Below are 15,288 nucleotides of genomic sequence, written 5' to 3'. Positions count from 1 at the left end.
ACTTATCGTATATCTATTTTCACGATATAAACAAGAACAAATTTTATAATATAGAGAATCGGCATAAAAACGATGTTGGTTCAAATTCCGGACATTTATTATGTTTTTAGACATAAAAACGATAAATTTCCACATATCGAGTCCATGACTATGCCACTTGTAAATTATACATATCAGGGTCAAGCTTGTCGTTTGTCGTGCGTCTCATGTAACTTGTGTGGATTGTGGATTTTTCAGTACTGACACAAATGTGAAAATCAAGCATAGTTCGATGTGTTTTAATAATAGATAGCTATCTTTGGAAACCGAACTGAATTAAATTATATAAATAGTGTTAATTACAGAATCCATTGAAAAAGCAACGCTCAATTCAAAATATACCCTTGACTTGCATTAATGTTTTTCCACCTAGTCGAAGTCTAGCTTTCTAAAACTGCCTTCGGTTCCGAAGCTGCGTTGTGTGGAACCATTTTTCAATACCGAGGATGGCGAAGAACAAGGTTGTGAGGTCAATAAAGCCATATCGATGAGGTAACTGCGATTGTCTGCCAATTTAAATTCCCATTGCTTTGCGAGTGTATCGATCGATTCCAGATCACCGCCGTACTCCTTGGGCAGTATTGCAGGCGAGAAATGCTGATACAGTGATTTCAGATCTCGCCCGTGTGTATAAATCTGGAATTATATTAACAAAAACGGAGTAAAAGATCGTTATGTAACATCCATTATTTATGTTGCACATAGTTTTACTTACTCTTTTATGTTGATTTTTCTCCGACAGTAGTCCATTGAAGATGTTTAACGCCGTTTGTGCTCCAGGCGGTGGATGGAGTATGTGGATGCCTTGCATGCGCAGTGGCGATGCATCCTGATTTAAGATAGCCACTTTACGCAACAGATCCATCTCGAAGTGCATCAAATGGTTGGCAGTGACTCCCTTGAGATCGATGATTAGCGCCATCCCACAGATCACCATTTGGTCGTCATCGCGCATCAGAATATCGTTGATCATTGTACCCACCTTTATGATGTCAGCAAATGTACACTGGTTGACATCGAAACAGCCAACACGTATTATGAATAATTTCGGATCCGTTGGTTTCTCTGTTTCTGGCAATGGGACCCCCACACTGGAAATGGGTGTATATGTTAACGTGGAACGTGCTCTGCAACATTGCAACGAGTAAGTTACCCCATGCGTATAATTCTAAGCACATCACTATCCAACGGATCGCGGTTTTGGATGATTTGTGGTAGCTCGGAACGGGTTTGATAAAACAGAAGAATCTTTTTCTTCACCTTCTCGAGACTAAATTTGCATCCTCGCAAAAATGCCACCAAAAACTGATCATCGACAAGACTGCACTGCAGGTCGAGCTCGATGAGCCACGATCTGATCACTTTTAAATGACTGTCCACCTGGGACTCGTCTTCGTTGAGTTCCCTTTTAGCGACCTCTTGTAATTGTTGAGAAATGGGGCGAATATTAGACATTTTGGGTTGATAAAGTCTAGCAAACCACAGCCACACTAACAACAGTACCGTAGGTCAGTCAGACTCGAAATAGAAACGGTGCTAACGCTCCTGCGATGATGTTAGCTCAAAGAACGTCTTAATCGATTGATAAACCGACGGCTACCGACGAGATAGTTGTTATCAGTGACATTATCAAATTGATCCTGGAAAATTGAGCCAGCTAATAGACCATTGTTTATGTAAGATATTGTATGACGACCAAGCATGACGACGGTAATCGAAAGCAAATTAAATCCTATACTAGTGCACAGAATCTCGACAACCAACCTTCGATATACCTAGCTATTTTTATACCACGGCAAGATGATGAACAAGCAAATCGTTGTATGAATTCAATTTGAGTTGCTCAATGTGCTGTTTTATTTGTCAATGAATTGCGCAATCGAACGTTTGTTTTGGACATGCAGGGTTAAAATTAATTTATAGTATGCGTATCTTTGTCGCATCTAAAGAGACGTTGAGCGTTTTCCACAAACAGTATGCTTCTCATTAGCTTTTTGGTTTCTTCCCTAATTGGATGTGTTGCTTGTAATGCTCTAATCCAATTCCAGCGTTCGGAACGACCCTTCCACGCCAAACAGTGTACTAGCGTTTTTCGGCTTGCCTGGTCGTTTTCGTTCGTCGTTTCGGTATTTTGCATCCTCGGCGAAAAAGGCTCGATTGGCCACTAAAGTTTTGCGCCAATCTTCGATGATATCATTCAACCGTCCTCCGCTACCACCATATTCCTCAGGGAGGTATTTTTTGGGGACAACCGCATGGAGAGCCTCGAATGAATCATGAACCTTAATGCGCTCCTGTATCTTTTTGCTTAAAAATCCATGAAACAATTTGAAGAGAGCGTCAAATCCAGACGACGGGTTGATGAAGTGTATGCCTTTGGTGCGAATCGGGAACGCTTCAATAACGGAAGTCATTTTCCTAGGGGGAAAAAAGATATCACTGGTTATCAACGGCCTCTACAAACGAATGCTGTTTGATCGGTTTGCGTTCGCCACTCACTTGATGAATGTGGGATTGAATTGTGATAGTCCGGCGAACGTGAGACCCCTCAAATCGACCAATACCATGTGGCCGGCGATAATGGAAGAGTCATCGTTCACTAACAACAGATCCGTGATCATGTAGCACACTTTCATTACGTCCACGATGGAATATTTGCTGGCGTCGTACGCACCCATGCGCACCAACATAAATCGTGGACCGTCGGCTTCAAGTGTATGGGGAAGAGGAAGGTTGACACTAGAACAAGCAAAGAAAAGAAACAAAAAATGCTGCCCGCTTATCAATCTCTTCTTTGTCCAACCATTGACGCAAAGAACGACCCGTACCCGAACGACATGTAGGTCTGCAGCGATGCATTGTCTGGGTCACGGTTGTCGAAAAATTCCGGTATCGCAGTCTTCACCGTGTAATAGTTGTCGAGTTTTTCTTTCGTCTTTTCCAGACTATACTTGCAGCCTCGCAGAAAATTCACCAAAAATTGATCATCCATGCGAGGGTTCAGATGGGGCTGCTTCAGCAGCCAAGCTTTCAGGGCCGCTAGGTCGTCTGTAATACGGCTGGGAACTTCGTTCAATTCGTTGCGTGCTTTTTCCGCCAGCTCCGGCACCAGGGGTCTTAAGTGAGCCATTGTACGGTGGCGTCTGCTATCCCAACCTTGTAACTCGTGGTACAGAATAATTTCTGGAAAAGAGGCAAAGGTAAGCTTTTTTTTAGAAAGACCCTTTTTACATCGATTGAAGCAAGGAAGGTTAATCCTATCAGCGAGAACGATGGCAACTCCGATAGTTTATCGGTCGGTGGTGAACAAATTTCGCCATGTCCATGTGTTGCTTGGCAGGTGCATGCGATAAGAAGTGGTGACGCGATAAATAGCACGAAACCAAGATATCACTTATCATTTATCAGGCACATTTTGTTCACTTTTCTAGAGCTACAGGGAAGCAACCGCTGATCTGAACTACAACCATGATCGGTATGATTTATTTAATGTAGTTACACTGCTAGTTTGCAGTTTTTTCTTTGCCTTTGCAAAATTTATTCACTTCATTCACTTTTTTACATAATACTTCCAAACACAAGCATACTTACGCTAGAGGCGAATATGAGATGGACTAGAATTGCTCGGGCCGAAACTCTGTAGTGAATTTCTAATCATGTATTCTCACAGCTTTTTTTGTAATACCGCGTTCGACTCTGCCCGTGGTTTGTTGAACACTGATTAAGCACGCGGCGTGTGTTTCACGCAGAGCGCAACCCAAAATCGTTGATTGGATGCACTCCACCCATCGGTTTGCGTTGAAGTTATCTATCGGTCGTTTTGTCACCAGCTCGCTCAACGCCAGACGTGACGCTACAAGCAAACCCTTTTCCCTACAACTGTGCACCATGCTATGTCTCCCAGTTCTGTTTATTGATGTTTCAAAACCAGCCAGCTGTACGTACCGCCGGACAAAATACCGCCCTGACGCAGAGAAAAAGAAAACACAGCTAATCAGGAGCTCGAGCTTCGGTAGCAGACAAAACCGTACACGATAACAAGGTATGCTCCAGCAGGTATGCTAAGTAGTATATTTAGAATGTGTTTTTCTATTAGCAACGAAACGTGTTAGTTGATTCTTGCAGTTTTTTTTTTATAAATAGAAAACTTTTTTTAATTTTGGTTTTATTTTTGGTGGACTGCTAAAACTCCTGTTTTTTTTTAATATGGTTCAAATAAATTTTGATTGAATTTTACAAATTTCATTTTATATAGCAATAAAGTTTTACAAAACGAAGGTTTTTTATGTAACTGGATCTATTTGCATACTCAATCTAATCTTACCGTTGTTGGTCAAGGCCTGCCTGTACCACTTGTGGGCTTGGCTTTCAGTGACTTAAGGATTTAACCCCCCCCCCCCCCCCCCCCCCCCCCATAGCAGGATAGTCAGTCCTACGTATGGCGGCACGGTCCATTTGAACCCATGACGGGCATGTTGTTAGGTCCTACGAATTGATGACTGTACTACGAGACCGGCTACTTTTATTTTATAAACTTTTATAAACGAGCGATCGCCACGACGCTTACATTTTTCAACCTAACCGCAATTACGAATTTAAGGGAGAAGGAAACGTTAAGAACGATAAGGCTTCGTAAAATCAACGTACCATCGCAAGCCGTCTTTTTGTATTTATTTAAACTAATAAAACAGGAAACGCGTTACGAACATGCGTTCCATAAACAATTTCAGATTTCTATAGCAAATTCAGCTGAACAAATTCGCAACAGGATAGCACAGAGAATAATGAACAGCATCAAATTAGCAAAACATCATATCCAGGGATCATTATCGCTATCCTAAATAATTGAAATTTTCTTTTCAGAAACATCATTGAACGTAAAAGCGATTAGTAGAGTTTTTTAGCGATTAATTAATTGATTAATGATTATAGGAATATTTTGTTAGTAGTGTAGAATGGACAGATTTATTATGGATAGAAAAAAGTATTATATTTGTAATAATTCTTTCTTTAACATTGGGTTCGCAATGTGCTTGCCTCAATAACCGAGATTGTTTGTGTAGCATAGCTGGGCTGAAAAAGCCAAGCCCACAAGTAGGTACAGGCAGGCCTTGACCGACATCGGTTGTTGAGCCAAAGAAGAATAAGAAGAATGTCATTAGTAGCATTTAAAAGAAAATTTAAGCCAGGTTTTGTGAAAAGCATCTGGCGGGTTTAGTGTTGCCAGAATGTTGTCCAGTTCTAAGACCTTTGGCTTTCATTTAATGAAGCACGTTTTAGTAGTAAACGAAAGATTGTATAGAACGATAACTTGTTGTAGCTCAAAATACTATAAGTACTAAGCTTCGCTGTGACACCAATCCTAAATTGGAAAATATGAAAGCATCGATCCTTGTATTTTCATTTCTATAAAATTCTGTAATGTATTTACTCCTTCTTCTATTTGGCGTAACGACCTACGCGATCATGTTCGGTCTGCAAAAGCCTTCGAGACTTAATTAGTACCATGCAGTCGGATAGTCAGTGCATGCTACGGGGAGACTGCCATATGAGGCTTGAACTCACACAACGGGCATGTTGTTTTAAGTCGTGTACAGCTGACGACTGTACCATGGGCCTGCCTCTTTGGTAATCTCGTTATTTCAAATTATTCACTTCACCAGTATTAATGATGGCATGTTTCTAATCAAGAATTGGAATAACTGTTATGCATTTGAGAAAATTGAGAAACATGTCAATAATAAATTTGTCTTGCTTTTATTGAACAACGTTTCAGTTTAGTATTTCAGTTTCTTACGTTATTGCAATAAAACAAATACTTCCGATGTTGATGTTGTTTATTTTATTTCTCAATTACTTAACACAAAGAAAAACGGCGCAACAATTTCGAGAATGAACAACCATCGTGGTTGGTAGCTATAAAAAATAAAACAGAGTTTGTTGAAACGATCGCGAGGCGGATCGTCATATTTTATGTCATATTGAAGTACATATCTAAGACAAATATTGCGTTCTTGTACATCGTAAATATTAATTGAGCTTATTAAATACCGAAAATGAGTGCCGCCAAACGTCTATCACTAAGCAAAAGTAAAACGATTTAAAAGAATAAATAGTATATTGCACGACCGTGTCCATTAAAACGAAGCAAAAACTTTGAGCAGTGTGCAGTGATTCCAACAGAATATGAATACTTCACTACGTAGTCAGTCTGCGAATCGCTGCTAGTCTAGTACAATCCAGACGGTAAGTCTGTTACCTTAGAGCCTCCGACATTTGTTTGACTGCGGCTAGCTTCACGTACCATTCCGGTGCCAATCGAGAAGCTTGGATGATGTGCGGTGCCGGTGTTCGGCCGAAGCTTGAAATTATTGTTGCCGGTTAGTTTGCTCGGCATTGCTCCGTTGGCTGGGTTGGGTGGCCCTGTGGCAGCTGCCATGCGTGATTTTGCGTACGCATTTGCTTTATTTAATCGCTGCTCATTCGTCATGACTATGTCTATCATCGAATCGACTCCATATGCACCCATACGATCCAGGTTCTTGGTCACCTTCTTTGCTTCCAGTGCTGCCGTAATGTCCGGTTTTGGATACTTGCCGGCACTGTTCATGTCAGTCATAAAAAATACACCATTAAACTGCTGTGGTGCAGCCGACTGTGAGACATGTTGATCGCGCTCCAGTGACTGAGCTCTAAGCAGACGCGATTCTTTATCGCGTGCGTCCATTATGACGTTGAGTATGGCTCGATTTGAATCCTTCGTCGTAGGCTGCCGACTGCGTGAGTGATGTAGACCTTGTGCCGGCACAGTGCCTGTCTCGGCTGCTGTATGGATCACATCCGGCCCTGCAATGACGCCCGGGTGCGATTCATGGGCAATTTCCAGTGGCAAGCTTGTTGCAGGTATATCGAAGCTTGTTTTCACAACTCCCGCGTCCTCTTCATCTTCAAAAAAGTCCACCTTGGTTTCGTTGTTAACCATCATCAAATCATAACCAGATCCTTCTCCATCAGATGGATTCGAAATCAGATGTGCCAGCGATCTTGACTTTCGCGGCGGTTGCGGCAAAAGGTTTACAGGTACAATCTCGTGTTCGTTCGAAATTTCGAGACTGTACAATGCCTGTTCAGGGATATCATCCACTTGTTGATAGAGAATCTCGTTCTGGTCTGAAATTTCGCGCTCTGCATCGTTCACGATGTTTTGTAGCTCCTCGATTACATCCTCGATCGTTGCGTTGGTATCGTCTTCGCCATTCCCATTCAGTTCGTGCATAGGAACGGTGCTCTCTTGGGTAAGCGATATGCTGAACTTGTGCGAGCCTGAACTTGATCCTCCATTTTGAGCCGGATACAGACGTGGAGGTTCTGGAGTCGAGGACTGCCCTGTCTCCGAACTGCTAATACCTTCATCGTCGTTCTCTGAAGTGTTGTTTCGTTTTGGTTGAGGTGGTACCTGGCGCGGCAACGCCACTGGTCTCTTTTCTAGACTCGAAGAGTTGGAACTCTCGTGAGCTTTAGCACCAGTACTGTTGTTGCTGGCAGTGCCCTTTAGGCGCAGGACCTCTCGCTGTAGCTCCGCACACCGTTCCTGTAGCCTTCTCTCCATGGTAGTTAGGACAGTTTTCTCCTCATGCAGGATTTGTACTCGACGCTCTAGGATAACCAAACGACTGCGGACCTGTTCAGCGGACCGGGCCTGTAACTGCAGCTGCTCAATGTCGATCCGTATGGCATCCCAGCGTTTCACCTCCAAACGAAGCCGCTCTAACCATGGTGAGGTCGATGAAATGGTTTTACACATTTGGGACGGATCCAGTCCCGCCTGAAACAACTCCGCCTGCAGGTACAATCGCGTCTGAATGTTTTCCGAGCTCTCGAGAAACGTGTTGATGAACCTCATCCCGATTGCTTGCAATTCGCCCGATCCTCCGCCGCTGTTAAGCATTCCTACCAACAGCCGAAACCGCACGGGCTCAGCGCAACGCAAACGGAGTGTCGATAGCGCTTCGGAAACTGCCGTGTGTCCGTGCAGTTGACTGCGCTGTGTTCCATCGCCTAAAGCTGACTTGTCGCAGGCTATTGTTAGCAGCTGAAGTGCTACTATGCGCGATCTTATGCCCGTACCGGTAGCTGCTGCGGCCAGGGGCAACAATCCTATCGGCGTCGTACCCAATCGTGTGCCAGCCTCTGGACTTCTCGTGCAGCAGATACTTAAACATTGTCTAGGAAGGGAAACAGCATAGAATGAAGATTCATGATGAAAATTGTAAAAATGTTTGCTTTATTAGTACTACTCACAAACACGCCAATTCATCCAGTAAAGCACGCCTTTGATAGGATTGATTGTTCCGTGCCAAACCGCCGGGGGGCATCGTAGTGGTTCCATTCATAGGAGCACTTTGGCTCAGTTGGACCGCTCGTAATACCTCCAGCAACAAACTCACACCATCTAGCGGGCTTGAAACAAATTCCTGCACAAAGCTGTGGAAATTTAACAGTTAAACATATTAGCGTCGATTTTTGTTGCCTAAATTCATAGAAGATAACAAGCAGAACAATAGTTCATGTAAATTGGGAAAAATAAGCACATTTGGTTGGCCATTTTCGTGAGAAGAGCGAGCATCAGAAACCGTATACGATTTGCGTTAGGTGTTAAAAGAAAAATAAAACAGTGAGAAAGGTTACTGCCGCCATTGTAGCGATAACTTATCGAATAGCACTAAATCTTCTCTACTTCAACGGCGTAGTTTGAAGCTAACGATCAGCTAAAAGCTATTTCCTCATTACAAAAAAGTAAGTTCACGCTAACGCTAACGCAACTTACGTCGGAGATCGAGTCGTTGGGTTATTTTAAAGCAATTGAGGTCAACATTAGGCGATTGGTAAAGAGACGAACCATACTCCATCGACGGAAGCTCATCACTCAACCGTCCATTTGTCCAGGAAACGAGCGAAAAATGGCTTGAGAATATTTTCTCTTTCGTTCGCAGGCATTAAGAAAGCAACAGTAGCAACAGACGCACAAGAAAAGCTGTGTGCCAACTTTCATCCTCTTACCCATATGTTTGGGACTTTGACTTAAGTGTGGTAGCACTTCGATTTCCCGTGTGCGAGAAATTAGGGTTAATGCGCTCTTGGCTAGTACTTCCTTCGATCGAGATGGTAGATGTGTTTCAAAGTATTACCAAAATCTTCAAACACAATGATGATGGTCATATCTTTTTGCAAGCTCACGTTCAACAGACATGGTCAAACATCTATGATCTTGAATTTCCGAGAGAAATCAATAAACGCACAGCACGGACAGAGAGTATTTGGTATGGTATTAGGTACCTTGGGAATGATGCTCGAAGATCTGCTCGTAATTTAGTAAGCAAGTCCGTCACGGAACCAAATTGGCGTAGTGACATTTCACCATCCATTTCTGGTGGTGCTGATATTGGTGAGCTGAAAAACATTCAAAGCAAAGGGGCAAAAATGAGCGAGAGTTAGAAACATCATTAACCGCCGAGATGTGCGTTTGCGTCGTATGTGGTATATCTTACCGATAGTCCGAATTTTTGTGCGGTAAGGTCTGCGCCCGAACATTATCGTTCGATTTGTCCTGCTTGGTTGCATGGTCTTCGTTGGCGGAGGTGTCGTAAATGGATTTGAAGTTTCCATTGGACCCCCGACGGCCATATTTTTTGAGCGAAATTACATAGTCCTCTGGGTTAAACACTGGTGGTCGCTGATTTTCTTGCTAATGAACGATAATTTAAAGCATTAAACGAACTAGTAAAGAACGCGTATGTATGTGCTCCTATGTTGCTCCTACCTTGACATTTGCATTCCATCCCATCGATGCGTCGTTCGCATCCGGTGGTCCAATCTGTGTTCCACCCGGTGGGCTTTTCCCGGCGCTGGGTGCCATCTGATAAAGGCAGTAGGACAAATCACTGAATAGTAAGAGAAAGAGAAAAGTTAAACAAAAATTAACAATGCAGGCTTAAACACAGTGTATGTAGACAAATCGAGCTAAATATTTGATATATTTGTTTTGCGTTATCTTCAAACAAACAGCATGTTTTGTTCAATATTGTCCTTAATATCACGTAGGACACATTAGATTCAATAGAAGTGTTGATTAAACATTTACATTGGTTGTTTGGTATACATGTGATAAACCTTGTTCATCTGTTAATATGTTTAATGTTGCATCAGCAACAACATTTATATGTATACTTTATTTTAATGTTTTTATATACGTATGTTGTGACTATCTTGGATGCGCGGAAAACTGGGGACAAATAATAGGCTCACAAAACGCTTATATCTGAGAGCGGCATATAAGAGCATTAACAAGAGGAGCGCTGTCTTATGTCCATCAAACGGCCAATCATGCCAAGATGTTTTAATTCTGCACGTTCAATGTGGGGCCCCACTTTGTTCAAATTTCATCCAGACAAGCTTTTCCGTTTAAAGCGTAATGCAAATCTGTGACATCCACGTTCTACAATCGCGCGCCGCTGGCCGGCTTGCTCGTTAGTGGAATTACCAACAGAAGCTCCTCCAGTGGAGCATTGCATGATGTAAGCAGTTTGTTAACACTGTCGTAAACAAAACAGAAAGCATTAACCATAAACCATTGCACTGTTTGCATTGTGCCGCAAGCAAAGCCCAACGAATCATTCATTGTACGTCAATGTGAACCGATCAAGATTTTCCCTGCGCAAGCACAAGTTTATAAATTCAACTTGTCAAGATATCATTAAAAATGTTTTCATTTTATTGGTAAAGTAATCAAGCAATGCTAGTAGCATGATGCTCAATAAAAAGAGTATTTCCGGACAGGGGTAGTATGGAAAGGTTTGTTTAGGACCCTCGGTGAAGTATTATTCGTGAAGTACATACACTAGACCTGAGTTAAGTGAATGTTCCGTGTTGCAATGATGTATAGTTACGATCGTCGAAAGCACTGTCTTGTTATTTCAAATGGTTTTAAAAAATTGATTAGTGAAATCGTGGAACTTGGTTTAATTGATGTATTATCATTATAGAACGATCAAAAGAATTAAATAGGATAAACGTACCTACAGTGGTGCTAGTAGTACCTAAAGTGTTGTTATTGCATTAAAATGCAATGTTCCACACAACAATTTAGAAATTATGAAGTTATTTATGCTAGTGTGAAATGATCTCTAGTCTTTTGTCAAGGGTTTATAAGTTAAATGGTGCCATTCCGATATATGACCGAAAATCAATTATTTTGTGAAATGTGTTAATTTTTTTTCCAAAACCCTAATGATTTCTTTAGAAAACTCATATTTTTACTAACGCTGTGAATGACTACATAACTACGAAATTATTTTAATTTTAACATAACTTTTATGAAATATCCCTCAGCAACATGGCTTTTTTCCTAACCGTTCTACAACAACTAACCTTATGTCCTTCACCTCTTTCGTATCATCCCAGTTAGAGTCAGTTAAACAAGTTGATACTATTTATACTGACTTCAAATCTGCATTTGATCGTATTCCTCATTCCTTACTTCTAAATAAAATTTCACAACTTGACGTCAATAATCTTTTTGTATCTTGGTTACGTTCTTTTCTATGTGATCGTTCCTATAGTGTTAAATTTAATGATATGTTTTCGACTCCCTTTTCATGTAGTGCAGGCGTACCGAAAGGTAGTGTTCTAAGTCCTTTGCTGTTCATAATTTTTATTAATGATGTCCGTACCACCCTCCCTCCTGAGTGTTTCCTCTGCTACGCAGACGACCTCAAAATCTTTCTCCCAGTTTCGTCTCCTAGTGATTGCATTTCCCTACAAAATATTCTTGATCGTTTTTCGTCTTGGTGTTCTAGTAATTCCCTCACATTATGTCCTGATAAGTGTAACGTCATTTCGTTTAGTCGTTCGCAGTCTCCAATCACTAACTCGTACGTCCTAAATTATGTACAAGTCAATCGTGTTTGTGTCGTAAAAGACCTCGGTGTATTGCTTGACAGAGGCCTCACCTTCAGCCACCACATTGACTCAGTTGTCAATCAGGCGCGGAAAACATTGGGTCTCCTAAAGAAAATTGCGTGCGATTTCTCCGACCCAATGTGCCTGAAGACTCTGTTCTGCTCTCTGGTCAGATCGATTTTGGAGTACTGCTCAGTAGTCTGGTCCCCTACAGCTCGAACCCATGTGGAACGTATCGAGCGGGTGCAGCGATCGTTCACCAGGTTTGCTATATGTAAAATCCTGGGTAGATTGTCCTCCCCCATACCTCCTTACGAGGGCAGGTGTCGGCAGCTTGGCCTGGAACTATTGGAAAACCGCCGTTCCCATGCCCAATCCACCTTTATTGCCGCATTACTCCTTGGTAATATTGATTCTCCTTCCCTTCTTTCTTCTATCCCTTTCTACGCCCCTAACCGTGTTCTTCGAAACCGCCCTCCCCTAGTGATCCCTTCCCGCCGAACTGCAGTGGGTCGTAATGACCCCCTTCTTCGTGCAATTCGTCGATTTAACTGTGTATATTCTATGTTTGATTTCAACCTTCCCTTATCCTCTTTCCGATCCCGCATCAGAACCCTCCATAATCCCGTGCTGCCTTAATTTTTAATTTTTAAATTTTAGATTCTAATTTTCTAAAAAAAAAAATTTTTTCTCAAATTTTTGATAATTTGTGTTAATTTTTGTTAGGTTAGGAACATAGGTAATAAGTATTATTTAAGCATTTGTGTAACCAAAAGGTAGACAAATAAATATGAATATGAATATGAATATGAATATGAAATATTATTTGAGTACTAAAATTCATTGCCTTTTGACCATATTTTAATTTACGCATTTTTTAGTGTTTATTTCCATAGTGTCATTATAGGTTAGGTACACAAAATTCTGTAGTGGTTATCACATGATTCTGTAGTGGTTATCGTATAAAATCAGTAAAAACAGGACATTCTAGATTGTTTGCAGGATATTTATGAGAGGTACTGTGTGGTACTGTTTTTACTAAAATAAGCAACAGAAATTAGTTTCCTGTAATTAATTTACAAAGGCCCAAATTCGCATGTCATGCTGAGTGAAAAATCCACTTCCGAATCAAGCACACCCTTCCCGGTCCGGGTTGACTACAGTTGACTCATTATAAAGTGCTACAGTTATTATTTGCATGAATAAAAAAAACATGTCTAGCAATTAAATTAAACAAGAATTTGATATTATGGCAATAATACTCGCAATTCATATGAAAAAAGCTTCAGAATACTAAGTCCAGATAATGTTTAACTTGGTGGTAGTCGAATAGTAACACAATACGACGACTACAAGAGCCAGAAGGGGGGGGGGGGGGGGGGGGGGGGTTGGGTTGAAAAACCTTTTTCAATTCCTATGTGTTAAATTATTCGTGTATTTGCCGTCTTGACACTTTAAAACCATGAAAACACATCTGTACCACTACAAATTGCACCACTATTGGTATATTTACCCCTTTTTTATTTTAAAGTGATTCATAACAACACGCTCGCTTTTTGCTCTGAATACGATACAAACGGCAAAGGCAGCTGTAGATTGCTGCGGCTTTGGCTGCGGGTTATGGACATGATTGTCTTAAACTCTCGACCTGTCGAGGTGCAAATAACAAATATAGTATGTTGTATGTGTGTGTGTGTGTGTGTGTGTGTGTGTGTGTGTGTGTGTGTGTGTGTGTGTGTGTGTGTGTGAGAGTTTATTTTTTTCACTTGCTGGTAAACATTCTTCCTACAGCTTCCTTCAGTATTTGATTTGTTAGAGAACTTTACATCATATTTTCGAAAGCAGTACAGCTGAAGGTACTTGTGTTGAGGAAGAGGCATATGAAATGCTAGAAACACATTTCGCCTCACTATTGTTTTACCACGTCGGGTAATGTGAGGTATTTTTGAATGGGATGTGAACGCTTTGAAAGCATTCCTTTTCCCCGGTTGTGCAAACGTAGCAATAATGAGAACAATGGCTAGCAGGAATTCTCATTTGCAACATATTTACATGAAGCATCTAATAGTGTTTTCGGAATCGCGATGAAAACTTTCCTGAACTCGATTTTTACAACATTAATTAACTTTTTCATGAACATTCATGGTTTCTTTCTGCGCCACTATTTCGGACTTCACTCTCTATCGGAGGTTTTATTTAAAGAATCAGAATGCATAGCGAGGCGCACTGGATGGTAAAATGGTTCAAGCTCATTATAAAATCGAGATGTAGGTTAGAAGCAATCATAAATAAACATGATTTCATTCAGTGCATATGAAACATATCTTTCTAATGCCACCCATGGAATAAGAAACCCTTTTCCGAAGCAGTCGCAATGCTAAGCTAAAGACACGTGTGGTGTTGTCGTAAATCATGATGCTATCGCTAGGCCCTCCATTGTTCGGGAATCATTCGGCTACCATACATCGCTGTGCTAGGGGCAATCAAGAACGCTACCACCCTACAAAAGGCGAGTTTCGTTCTTTTACCACCACCGGGAAGCGATTTGTTCGTTATGCGATTCCGTGCCGTTCAACTCTCATTTCCGCTGAAATACGGTGAGCGTATGGAACGAAAGCTAAGCAACAGCCGTTGTCTAGCTATAAATTTCCTCTCCAAAAGCAAACGGTACTTTGGAGCTCGAATCCGATACGCGATGGTTGCGCTATTCGCGGTGGTGAAGATCGTACCCTCGCGTACAGCAGAAGAACGCGTCGATCGCGGTCACTTGATTCGAACCAGGCAAATGGTTTTTAGTTCAACCGTTTTAATTAGACAGGGAAAGCTGCATCCAAGTGGTCTGTAGCCACCTTCAACACTTGTAGGCCATTTTGCAGAGAGCGTCAGGAAAGCATTGGATATTGTTGTTATTCTCTTTGGTTTTTTTTTTATTCCACTGAAACAAGATCTCATTCTACCTTACATATTGATCGGCACTCTTTACTGCCATAAATGGAACGTGCAAGAGACACAACGTGTTTATCTATTGCTAAACTATTAGTCTAAAGACATAAACTAAATTCGTTCTAACAAACGCTGTCATACGACTAGTACAGGTGAGCTTTTCCATAAAGTGATACAATAACCATTACCCCGCAACTACCATAAACTACTTTGCCACCAACAATCTCATCGAAAGGTGTTTCAAAATTATCCACCGCCACAAGGTGCTGTTCTAATGCCAGCCACACAACCTAACACGTACAGCAAACGGAATTAAAACCCACGGTAGATCCTATTGCACTGCTCGTA

The 15,288-nt window shown here is 41.4% G+C and overlaps 2 protein-coding genes across 2 annotated transcripts in view; both read right to left on the bottom strand.

Annotated features, from left to right (window-relative positions):
* Positions 1 to 75: 75 nt before the first annotated feature.
* On the bottom strand, positions 76 to 1,775 carry LOC120947881 (alpha-tocopherol transfer protein-like). The gene is made up of 3 exons (XM_040363691.2): positions 1,193 to 1,775; positions 755 to 1,130; positions 76 to 675 (listed from the first exon to the last, which is right to left on the bottom strand). The coding sequence occupies exons 1-3, from the start codon at positions 1,492 to 1,494 to the stop codon at positions 409 to 411; spliced, it is 945 nt and encodes a 314-aa protein (XP_040219625.1). The 5' UTR covers positions 1,495 to 1,775; the 3' UTR covers positions 76 to 408.
* A 92-nt stretch (positions 1,776 to 1,867) lies between these two features.
* LOC120947882 (uncharacterized) overlaps positions 1,868 to 15,288 on the bottom strand; it is a 46,134-nt gene continuing 32,713 nt past the window's right edge. Inside the window, exons 4-11 of the mRNA XM_040363693.2 lie at positions 9,860 to 9,980; positions 9,588 to 9,784; positions 9,376 to 9,489; positions 8,341 to 8,523; positions 6,426 to 8,264; positions 2,868 to 3,179; positions 2,539 to 2,778; positions 1,868 to 2,457 (exon numbers count right to left, since the gene is read on the bottom strand). Of these exons, the coding sequence (XP_040219627.2) occupies positions 2,073 to 2,457; positions 2,539 to 2,778; positions 2,868 to 3,179; positions 6,426 to 8,264; positions 8,341 to 8,523; positions 9,376 to 9,489; positions 9,588 to 9,784; positions 9,860 to 9,980 (3,391 nt within the window). The 3' untranslated portion in view covers positions 1,868 to 2,072. The remainder of the gene's footprint in view (positions 2,458 to 2,538; positions 2,779 to 2,867; positions 3,180 to 6,425; positions 8,265 to 8,340; positions 8,524 to 9,375; positions 9,490 to 9,587; positions 9,785 to 9,859; positions 9,981 to 15,288) is intronic.

The sequence above is a fragment of the Anopheles coluzzii genome, chromosome 2 (assembly GCF_943734685.1).
Source record: "Anopheles coluzzii chromosome 2, AcolN3, whole genome shotgun sequence".
Classification (NCBI taxonomy): Eukaryota; Metazoa; Arthropoda; class Insecta; order Diptera; family Culicidae; genus Anopheles; species Anopheles coluzzii.
The sequence above is the reverse complement of the archived record's forward strand: the minus strand, read 5'-3'. Positions and strand labels throughout refer to the sequence as shown.

Excerpts from the sequence above, each read along its gene's own strand:
- LOC120947881 (XM_040363691.2), bottom strand. The coding sequence starts at position 1,494 with ATGTCTAATATTCGCCCCATTTCTCAACAATTACAAGAGGTCGCTAAA. Across the intron at positions 1,131-1,192 it reads CTTAGAATTATACGCATGGG|TGTGGGGGTCCCATTGCCAG; the intron begins GTAACTTACTCG and ends ACCCATTTCCAG. Across the intron at positions 676-754 it reads AGAAAAATCAACATAAAAGA|ATTTATACACACGGGCGAGA; the intron begins GTAAGTAAAACT and ends ATATAATTCCAG.